Genomic DNA, 12,329 nt, shown 5'->3' with positions numbered 1-12,329 from the left:
GTTATACAATTAGGGAACTGAGTCCAAGAAATTATTGAACTATTATAATCACTACCAATAATCTATAAACCTATAAACAAGACATTGTATCTCATTGTCACCTACCACCGGCCTGGATGAAACGCTTTTTTTTTTTTTTTGAATCCTTACTCTTTATTTTTAGCCAAGAGGTTCAAAAGCCTTATCATCACTCCTAAATTAAAAAGTAGCATATATAATAGAAAAACTGCACAAAAACAAGCGTTGTCTTCAGGACTTAACAGCTGTGTTACCTAAGGACAGTTATTTAGTCTCCCTGGGCACCAGTTAATGCAACTCTGAAATGGTAATAATATCTCTGAATTAAATATACTTCAGCATACAATGATGTATGCAAAGTACTAGCAAGTATTCCATACATATTAATTCCACATCCATATCCTTAACATGCCTTATGAATAATAGTATTTTCTTAGTCTGACACCATTTAGAACATGTCCTCGGAAGTCTACAATCTTACTTTTGATCAAATTGCTGAGTAAAAATTAAAGCATTCCTTTTAATGCAGGTATTCACTCAGTCAAATAATTACTAAGCACCTAGTATGTTTCATGTGATAGGATTCACACTATATACAAAAAATACCAAATTTATTAACATTGCATATTTTAAATAATCAGAGTCATTTCTCACCATTGTATCCTGGAACACTTTTTCCTGCTTGTCCTGGAGGAGGTGTTTTAGAATTACCTAATCCAATGCATGATGCTGTAATTGGGGATCCAGTCTCTGGAAAAAAATAAATATTATTTATCATTGAATGTTTCAACTTGAAATCATGATTTCTTCAGTATGCTCACTATACCTCTTCCCTGAGTTTGTGACAGAACACAATTGCATGAGGACTACTTAAATAGCACAAATGCATTATTTAAAAATCTAGATATTTATACCATATCAACATTTTTATAACTTAAGAGCCTGAATTTAGAATAATATATATAGTATAGCTTCTCTTAAAGAAAAGAAAGACCTCTCTAGTGTTCTCAGTGTGGATCACCAGGCATAAAGAATGGAGAATTCTTTATGTGACTGCCAGAGTTTTACAACACATGTTAAAAACGAAAGACAAGGATGGTAAAAGCAAAAATAAATGAATATATCAAACTAAAAAGCTCTGCACAGCAAAAGAAACCATCAACAACTGACCGAATGAGAGAAGATATTTGCAAACAACACCTCCGATAAGGGGCTGATATCCAAATATATAAAGATCTCCTACAACTCAACAACAAGCTGGGTGGGAATCCTCTTCTCAACTTTAGTTTATCAATAGGGACACTCCAATCATCTGAAGTTCACTCACTACATTTCTGAACACCTTAAAACCTCTCAGCAACTTGTCAATAGATGACTCTAGACCCTACAAATGTGCCTTCCAATGGCTCTAGTACCTGCCAGGTAAAACAAAAACAAACAAGAACCCCAACAACAAAACTCTAACTGCTTCATCTCTTGTCAGTGTGGATTCTTATAAGAGATACATTATTGCTAGGGGACAGTCCTTTAGAATTTTAGAACATTGCTTCTGGAATCTCCGAGGCGCCATGTAAGATCCAGCCCACTACTCTGAATCCTCCAAGATAAAAATTCCATTTGCAGGGATTTCCATCAACAGTCCCAGCTGAGTCCAGCCCTCCAGCCATTTCCAGGAAGGAGAGTGACGCCATCTTGGACCCACCAGACCAGCCTGTTCACCATTCAACTGTCTGAGTTGTCTCCATCAACAGTACTTGGAGCACAAAAATACCTGGCTGATCTCTGCCCACACTCCTGATGCCCAAAATCATGAGATACGGTTGTTGTTTTAAGGTACTGAAACCAGAGGCCAAATGAGTCCGGCGTTCGTGCTGCCTGCGCCGCTCAGCCAATAGACCCAACACAGGAGTTGAGTCGTAGAATAAGCATTTATTATCAGAGTGGGGGGGGGGGGGGAAGGGGTTGTTCTGAGAATGCAGCAGATTAGCACCTCCAAAAACTGCCTCAACATTCTCGGTCCAGCTGGGGGTATTTAAAGGAAATCTGGGTATTCCTCCAAAGGCTACATGATAGTTTCCAGGGTCTGCATGGAGCCTTCCCTCTGCCCATGTGATTCTCTGGTGAAGTCAGGAACCCAGGAACAATGATGGGATTAGCTTGGAAAGAATGCTAGACCATAGAGATTGTGATCAGTAAGCCTGCAGGTGTTAATCATAAGTTTCGGGGTAATTTTCTAAAACAGGGAACTGGGTGGGACAGAGGACATTTCAAGCTCAAGCTGCGGGGGGACGATCTATTGTTAAGCTATAGGTCAGAAAAGGTAAGGCCGGGGATGTGGAGAGGCCTCTACTATGGGGTGCCAACCGGGCCCTGTTTCACTACTAGGTTTTGAAGTTGTTGTTTTTTTTACACAGTAATAGATAAATTGGGATGCTCACCATTAAAAATATTACAAAATCTTTCAAAAAACAATTAGTGTAATTCTCAAAATTAATTGTACGTATAATTATACAAAAATACTCTCCTAGCCTGCTGTTGAAATCAGGTTCTTCCTGTGTGCTTGAAAATCATTTGTGCTTGAAAAAGTATAGTCCCTGACATTTTATGCTCAGGAAATGTTTGCTGACTAGTAAATACATATTTCTTACATGATTTTAGTCTCCAGTTTCCATTATTAAAATCAGGGTTCTTAAAAAAAGCAAATAGCAAATCGCAGAATGCAATCCCATAATGAACCAGACTGCAGGATAAATACAGGATTCAGGGAAAAAGAAAAAGACTGTATGTTACTGTTGTAATTCTGTTAACAATCTTTTCTTATTCCAAGAATGATATTCAAAGGTCAGTCCTTCAATAAATATTTATTGACTATATCCTACTCCCTGAAAGGCATTTTTTTGAGGGGAAGGGAGTGTTCAGGGTGGAAAAATGTGCCAACCAGAAATTGCAGTGTGCTCAGAGGTGGAGAAGTTAGACCATGAAGGGACTGACTCCAAGTTATTCAGCAGAGCAATGCTTGGGGTGGTGGGTTTAAGAGTGATAAAAAGAAACCATGAGAGAGCTAAGCAGAGGCAGACCCTCAACTGTTTCCTGGGCCATGTTAAAGAATTTGGGTATTACTTTAGGAACAAGGGGAGACGCCAGGGGTTTCAGGAGAAGCAATTTGGTCAGAATTGCATTTTAGAAAAATGTCTTCAGCTGCAAACTGCAGCACCAAGCTGAGGATTTCCACCCAGAGCGAGGTATCAGTGAGATGGTGGTGTTCTGACGCAGGTGAGCGGTAGTGGAAGATGAGACCAAATCTGAGTCAGACTCAGAATCAAAAAGTGTTGGTGATTGTTTGGATATGGGGAAAGAGCCCCAAGGTTTTGACTTGCAAATAAGAGATAACACAGAAAGAAGTGACAATGCAAGTGAGGGTTAAGGGGAAGAACATGGTGGCAGGTTCACAAGTGCAGCTCTAATAAGAGCTCCTGGTGCAGCTGGAAATCTGCCATCCTGCCCCCCACTGTGGTGTTAGAAATTCTACATTTAAGCAATATGGATTTAGAGGTTGGTGGCCCATGCAGAGAGCTGAAGTTCTGGAAATAAATCAATTCAGCAGCCCAGTACCACTGAGTCATATTAATCACTGCATCATGATGGGCATAGAAGCAATTTGTAAAGAAACCATTCTCTCCACCTCGGAATCTACACAGTGAGCTATAAATAACATGAATGGTGGTAGCAGGAAGAAAGCAGAAAAAGTACGATGTACCAGTGAAAGAAAATCAATTTAATCTTTGTGTTCACGAGATGGTGCGATTACAGTTTAAAATACTTAATTCAAAGCAGCCTAACTTTTTGTACTGGAAGCAGACCATTAATTCAAACTGTGAGACACTGGTCTTATCCTACTCCCTCACAAGCACACTGCCTCTGACTGTGGAGAAACTCATAAATAACCTGCAGTCGAATTAGATAAGAATGCTGAATTAATGAAGGCATAAGATAAGACATATGGAGAGGACTCTGGACAATACAGAACAACAAGAGTTCTAGTTGTAATCTTAATTAGCTACTTGACTATGGGAAATTAAACTATGATTACTTTTTCTCATCTATAAATTGAGTGCCTACGTTCCACATTTTCTTGAGTCTGGATTTTCTACAGGCCAGGATGCTAAAATGGCCGTTACATTCATGAAGGGTTATGCACAGAAAGGAACGGAAAAGAAAACACTATTTATTGAGTGTTACTATAGGCCAGGAATTCTGCTGCATTGTCTGTACATATTTCACTTCATTTCGAGCTTTCTACAAGCTCATAGAAAAAGCAGGAGCAGATCAAGCACTTGCCTGTGGCTACAAGAGGAAATGCTTGACCCAGAATTTAAACACAATCCTATTAGGATTCAGCGTCACTTTTCACTACCCACCTTGCTTTTCTAAGAATAGTCACCTGTTGTTTTCCAAATTAGAACTCACAGCAAAAGAGGAATTGGGACAAGTTGGTGGGACTGACAGACCCACACAATACAGGAGTTTATATGCAACAGGAGGAAATCAAATTTCCAGACAGTAAGGTTTGTCAAGAGAGGGTTTAAGAATTTATTTTCTTGTAAAAATCTACAAAAACATGACATATTTTCATTTTTCTAAAGTAGATTAAGTGTGATTCTTGCCAAGGGCACAGGAGTTGAATAGATGATATTTCAAGGACCAAACCAACTTTATATTATTAATCGATTTCCCAGTGTTTCATCTCTTGTCAAAACATTATCACTGATATAATAATGAGCACAAATAGAGATCCTAAGACGCAATTATACCTATCCTACTTCATGTATAATAATCGTACTTGAAAAATACCCAACTTGAAGTTATTTCTACATTGTAATGCTGATTTCTACATTGTAATACAAAATGTCTGATTCAATGACTACTATCTGACTTGGAGAATGCATTTTCAGATGGATTAACAGTAAACAGTGACTCACTTTCAAAAAGAGAAAGCTTCATCAAGCCCCCCTTACATTTGACAAAAGATTATTCCTTCCACAAACCAAGTTCACATAGCTTGCCTCTAAGCTCCTGCTTCTCAAATTATCAGTAAAAATTACCTACTTTAAATAATGACGACTGCTCTAAATGAATAAAGAAAAAAAGTGGTTGCCAGGCAACAAAGATGACATGAGGACTTCTTCCTCTCTCACCAGATGGATACTGTCAGCTTTCCTAGCTCAATGTAGCTGAGATGACACTATCTATATAACTGTTTTCTGCCAATCACAACTTCTCATGTTTAATATAAATTTTTGTTTCCATGAATGAAAAAAAGGATACATTTACCTTTGACCATTACATTGAGAAAAGAAAAAATGCAGAAGTAGTGATTCATTCATATTACTAAAGACTGCATTCTACCATTTGAAAGGAGCATAAAATAAGATATATCCTGGATAACCCAGTTCATGGGGCAATGGCACTGCCAGTCCAGTCCAACCCAGCCCTTTGAGTTCCAATGTGCATTTCAAAAGTCTAGTTCAATCCATGGTCTTTGAAAATATAGGCATGCATTTTAATGAAACCCTACCATCATAGCCCAAATTTGATGGACTCAGAAATTATTAAGTAAAACCAAGAAGCAGGGGATGACAAAGAATTTAAAAAATAAAACCTACGAAGGCAGCATTTGGTTGAACAAGAAATATTTTACTCCAAGGTCTGCAGCCAGAGGAATGTTTGCTGGTGGATACTGGCACCCAAACCAGAGAACAGGTCCTAAATAATTAGTCCTAAAGATAAAGTCACCAAGAAGATGCTTTCCTCATTGTCATGTCAGCCATATAGAGCCTCTCATGCATTAGCCCTAGGAAGTGATTTTGCAGGAAAATATGCAGGATTTTGCAAGGGGCACAAGCTAATGCATTTAAGTTAGAACATCTAGCATGGAGTTGTAAAATATTTAAAAAAAAAAGACAGAAATAACAAGAGCCATAAAGCTTTCAATGTTGAATTCCAGGGATGAAGAAAATTCCCTATTGTAGACAAAATTTAGAACTGCAGATTGACAAACTGAAACCTTTCTGCAATAAGTGTATCAACTCCAATGCATGAAAGTGGAATGTCAGAGGAATAGGATACAAAACAAACAAACAAACAAACAAACAAAACTGGCTTAAACTTTGATGCCCTAGCTATCGAATCCCCAAATCCAGGTTAAGTGTTCACAATTAGTCTATTTAGGAGGAATAACAGCACTATATTTGAGCCTGTATCATTTCCCATAGAGAGCTCTGCTTAAGATAATTGTTATTAAATGCTAATTAATTACTTCATTTTGTGGTTTTGATTCTTATAAATGTATCACTGTCTTTTAAAAATCCTGGACCAATGGATCTTTTCCAGATAAACCTCAGGGTAAGGTGAATTGTGTCAGCCTAACCAATTTTTAACCAATACTTAAAACTATTACCCCAGTTGTCCCTGCTAAGGAAATACATCCTACCAAACTGCAAAAATAAAGATTATCATGTCAAGGAGACTTGACACATTTTAATAACATGGTATTAGGATTTGTGTGCTTTTAGGATCAATGATTTTGATTTAAAAACTGGCATGACTGAATTTACTGGAGCCTTAGGGTCCACTTTAATAAAATCCAGAATTATCAGATTCCTCCTCAACGGAGGAGGGTTTAGGCTATAAACAGAATATAGTTACTTCAGAACTGGCAACTGCAATTAAAACCGCCGCAGTTCAAACAGGGAGAGGAATACTGTGATTACTCCAAGATATAAGAACTCAGCAAAGAAGGCTTAAGGCAGATAAAGTAAGATCAATAACTTCTATTATTACCAATGTCTCAATCCATTAGGTGACCATGTTTTCTCATTGAAATCCCTCTGTAGGGACAGTGTCCCAGAGAGCAGTTTCCAGGCTCTTGGCCTCACGTGGAAAGGTGCTGGCTAGGTTATTAGATGGCCATCAGCTGTGATCAGATGGCCATCTGCTGTGGCTGGGTGGCCATTAGATGTTACTGGTTGGCCATTAGCCACTAACATAATTGCCGTGGCTACGCTAGCAAGGGGGATGGTTGCTTGGGTGGCAGAGAAGCGGAGGGTAGACCACGGCTAGCAAGTGCAGTTAGCAAGCAGATGGCGGATTGCAGATTGTGTGGATCCTACTTCCTGTGTCTCTCCTGGCTACCAGTGAGACAGGGGTGCAGGAAGACCCCTCGTTGGGGTACTGGCGGATGTTTGTTTTTGTGTCTCGACCAGCCTCCATCAAGAATATAGTGGTATGACTCCCTTATCTATGTCTCCGTTGTTGTTCCTTTTTGGCCTCACCATATCCTGCATTCTTGTGCGGGGAGCGGGACAAGAGACCCTGCATTATACCCTCGTTAGGGTTTTAAAAATTATGTGAAGAATTTTTGTCCTCCATTGAAGTGATGGAAACAAAACGAATAAACCGACAAAATCATGGTCAAGTTGGAGATTATTAGGTCATTTCAATTACTTTATCACTACTTGGGCATAAGGACATTTAAAACACTTTCAATGTAAGCTCTATATCTTCCGGTGGGAATCACACAGGTATGCCCTGCCAGCAAGCAGAATCATGGATTCTTTTGATCAAAAATCCTTTACCAAGTTGTCCCTCATAAAAGCCATTGTGGAACTTGAATATTCTAACTTAGTAGCCATTGTCTTTAATTAACTAACTGATAGCAAGTGAAGGAATAAAGTGTTTCTACCTAGGATTAAATAACATTAAAAAGTGGGACATCGAGCTGTTTTGTTGTAATCATTTCTAAACCAGTACCATATCATATAATAAATAGGAAGAAAAGGAAAGGAAGGAGGGAAGGAAGGAGGAAAGGAGGGAGGGAGGGAGAGGACAAAAGGGAAGGCAGCAGGGACAGAGGGAAGAGAGAAATAAAAGAAAGAAACATCAAAAAGGAATAAGTTCTACTGTGCTTACGTTTTAGTAGTTAGTCTCTGAAATTTAAGGAATCTTTTTTTTTTTTTTTTTTTTTTTTTTTTGGTACTTGGTCATTTACTCATAAGAAAAACAATTCATTTACAGTCATCCTAAATCAGAGGAGAATTTTTACAAAGGACACAGTGCACTGAACTGACAGTTCTTCCTTTCTAAAATAGTGCTCCCTGTCTGATTTCTGAAAAAGCTTCTCTTAGTACTAAAATTATCTATAGCACTACCGTGTATTATCTAGTGACTGTATACCTCAGGATAATGATGTTTGGTCTGTTTAATTTTTGCACATGAATTACCATATCTTAATAGAACAATTATCTATAACCTTAATGTTCCTTTATTAAATTATGATTGTAGCATCTCTGTTTATCTCTCTCCTTGTAAATAAGAAAATTAAAAACTCTATCAATCATCTAGATGTTTTCAATTATCTTACGGGTAAATTACTATGAATATAAGACATCTGGGTGAATGACAATAATTTATTTATTATCCAGATTTATGAATCACATAGCTACAATCCACCTATCTAAACTTAGCAAGACCAATTTCCTTCATGAGAGCACTAAATGTTTACATTCATTACAATCCTAAGCAAGGGCTTACAGGGTCTGACAATTAAGTTCGTGAACTTGTTGCACTGATGTTGCTAATTTTTTTTTATAATCAGAGGGATTAATCATTATGAATTTGTACAAACTGGACAAACAGTTAACCAAGTTTACTATTTGGAAGTGCTGAAAAGGCTGTGTGAAAAGTCAGGCAACCTGAACTTTTCACTAACAATTCATGGATCTTTCATCATGACAATGCACCAGCTCACAAAACATTGTCTGTGAGGGAGGTTTTAGCCAGTAAACAAATAACGGTATTGGAACACCCTCCTTACTCACCTGATCTGGCCCCCAATGACTTCTTTCTTTACCTAAAGATAAAGGAAATATTGAAAGGAAGACATTTTGATGACATTCAGGACATCAAGGGTAATATAATGACAGCTCTAATGGCCATTCCAGAAAAAGAGTTCCAAAATTGCTTTGAAGGGTGGACTAGGTTCTGGCTTCGGTGCACAGCTTCCCAAGGGGAGTACTTCGAAGGTGACCACAGTGATATTCAGCAATGAGGTATGTAGCACTTTTTGTAGGATGAGTTCACAAACTTAATTGTCACACCTCATAACGTTTCAGTGGTGTTGAACAGGGACAACAATCCCTTATTAAAATGCTCCTGTGAGGAATCGATCTGTTCTTGAATTTTCCACAGATTAGTTCTCAATTCAGAATCTTAGATACTATTCAATTCAGACAAAGTTAATATTAATGGACCAAAAGAGGATGTTGGTCACGGGAAAGGTGTTGTTGCTAATACAAATTTCACTTGTGTAACACAACCAACATGGTAATAAAATGGATTGACTGCAGTGTATCTTCTTATAATCCAAGTCACAGGAATGAATCAATTTTTATTCATACATTTTAGTTACTTACCATATCCCTTACTAATTCAAATTATACGTCACAGTTTCTAAACAGCTCATGTGTATACATATATTAATTTAATCAGAGAGAAAATCCATAAAGTATATATTGTATGGAAGGCTCATAATAGAGTGCAATTGTATAAAAAATCAATTTCTAATTCAATAACAAGAAAGAGAAACCTTGTAGAAAACTTGAAATTTGAAATAAAGAAAAGTGTTCCTTTGGCCAAAGTTTAACATTTCCTCAGCTGTTATCCAATTTTTACTGGCATATCTCTTGGGGAAGTGTTCTAACATCTATTTGATATGCAAAACATTAGGAAATTCATGAATGTGATAGAAATATTGAACTTTTCTGTTTTTCCTAAGAGTTAAGAATAACCTACAGAGTACTTATCTTTTCACCTTTAATAAGGTGATATTAATTTGATATCACCTTAAGATAAATTTGATATTACCTTAAGAAAGGTGAAGGGTTGCAAATATTAAACTTCAGTATCACTTCACAATTACTTACCACAAAATACAATATTGAAAATAATGAATTGCTTTCTTCTATGCAAATGAATAAAGATTCTAACTAGATTTTTGTTAGTAGCTGACACATGCATCACCTAGGATGAATGTCTTTTATAAATTACAAAACTACCTAAGTAGCTAGCTATCTACCTACCCACGTATACATATGCATGCATTTCTGTACTGTAATTGGATACAATATCAAATTCTATACAATTGAATGTGGGGGGGGGGATGGAAAGAATTTGTCATTGTTAGTAGAAATCCACTATGTTTTCCACAGTAATGAGCAGCCATTCAAATCTGATTAAAGTGACAGCACATTGGCATAATGTGACTATTAATTCCTTCTCAACAATACATTAAAGAAAAATTTTGAATTCACATGAAACTTAGTACCCACCAGGGGACCTCATATGCTTGTTTCTCAAGCTTCAGTGAGCTTTTGTGTCAGCCTGAATGCACTAACTACATACATCCGCACAGGCTGTTATGCACAAATATATCAATACAAAGGAAAATAATCATAATTTTATTTATTAATGTGTTGGTTTCCTTCAACAAGCTTCGGCACAGTCACCTTTAAGGAGGAAAAACCAAAACTCTTTTGCAAAGTCACTTCTTTGTTAAAAACAACCTTTCCATTTTGACCAGGAAAGGAAAACCATCTCAAAGTAGACAAAACATTTTTATCTTTCTTCTCAAGAAATAACTGTTAGAACTTTCCTGGTGAACAGGGCATGCATCAATTCTATAAATACTCTTCCTTGCAGAGGCAATAATTCTTTACTTGCTCTTATATATTTCTATACATAGCATTGCTCTTTCTCCCAACTCAGTCTTATCTCCTAAATAGTTACAAATCTAAATTCAAATAAGAAATTTCTCCCTTAACAAATCAAACTAAAGGGAATGGAAATTCTTTCTTATTTTCATCTTATCTAAGGAACGTATATTCTGTCCTGATCGTTTATTTTATATTACAGAGGACATAGAAAACACATTTTTCCAAAGAGCAATATCCAAGAAAAATGTATAAATTATCAGAATCAAGCTGTTCTGACTATCAAACAGTAAATTTCAGTTTTAGTCACTCACGTGTTCTAGATTCTAATCATTTTTAAAACCGGACCTAATTTTTGCAAAGAAACGTTATTAATTATTTAATCCAAATTTGATACTATGCCCCAGTTGCTCAGAAGTCGGGAATTCAGATAACACTAATATAAAAAGGTTGATCTGATTTGTTCCAAGTAGAACAAAATTTGATCTAAGTAAAAATGAACTGAAATATGGACATGAAGGCACAAGGCTCTCATAGCTCATAGCTATTTTCTGTGGTTCAGAGGAAAATCCAACAACATCCGTACACTTAGGAGGAAAACAAATTCTAGATCATCTACTTACTTTCACATGTGTATACCATCATCCCTCAAACAAAGCAGGAGAAAGGTGGTTTTTGTTTGTTCGTTTTTGTTTTGTACCAAAGTTCATATTCTATCTACTTAATATAACAATTTGTTTCCCAAAAATCACTCAGTGGAAGGAAAATAAATAATAAACCAAATAAGTAAATAAAGTGTGTGTGTGTGTGTGTGTGTGTGTGTGTGTGTGTGTGTATGTGTGTGTTCTGGAGGGGGAAAATACATTTTTCTGCCTTTAATCCTACGAAGAAGATTCAATTTTCTAGAACACAAGAAGAGAACCAGAGAACCACAGGAAATCCTATGAGAGAAACAGTGCTTGAAAAAAATTACTCTTGGAGCAGTGTGCTGTGTGTATAGGAAAGCAGACAGAACAGAAATGAGTAATGAGGATAATTTAAACCAGGGCAGATGATAATGAGGCTGCCACAGCTCAAAGGCAACAGGAAGTTCTGATGGTAGGATGATTCCAACAGACACTTCAAAGGAAAATCTGAGACTTAGTAACTTACTGGGTAGAGGAAACAAAGAGGAGGAGAAGCGAAAGACATTTGTGGTGCTTTATACCTAGAGACCAAGAGAAAGGTGGCATCAACGTCACTTGTGAAGATGTTTTTAACAATAGGATAATTAAAGACTTGCTTATTTCTGCTGAAACCAGGACCACCAGAATCCTGAGTTTGTGCCTCTGGTCAGAGCTCACAATTTCCTCCAGTTGTTGCAGTGTCTTTGAGCATTTCTGCAACACTTATCTACATGCATGGGAAACGCTCACCAGTTTGCCACCAATGGTCTAGGACGGGCACTCTGAAGACTTTTCTGGACCATTCCAGGGTCTCCACATCACATCGTTCTCCAGCCACAAATAATGTTTTGAACCTAAATATAAGAGGGAGAGTAAATTC

The 12,329-nt window shown here is 37.2% G+C and overlaps 1 protein-coding gene across 1 annotated transcript in view; it reads right to left on the bottom strand.

Moving 5' to 3' along the window:
* The window catches only part of ACSS3 (acyl-CoA synthetase short chain family member 3), a 140,746-nt gene that overhangs the window by 27,002 nt on the left and 101,415 nt on the right, over positions 1-12,329 (bottom strand). The window contains exons 9-10 of the mRNA XM_019751290.3: positions 12,200-12,303; positions 673-768 (exon numbers count right to left, since the gene is read on the bottom strand). Coding sequence (XP_019606849.1) covers positions 673-768; positions 12,200-12,303 — 200 coding nt within the window. The remainder of the gene's footprint in view (positions 1-672; positions 769-12,199; positions 12,304-12,329) is intronic.

Source organism: Rhinolophus sinicus, chromosome 1, assembly GCF_057876585.1.
Source record: "Rhinolophus sinicus isolate RSI-liver-muscle chromosome 1, RSI-T2T, whole genome shotgun sequence".
Classification (NCBI taxonomy): Eukaryota; Metazoa; Chordata; class Mammalia; order Chiroptera; family Rhinolophidae; genus Rhinolophus; species Rhinolophus sinicus.
This window is presented reverse-complemented; position numbering and strand designations above follow the sequence as displayed.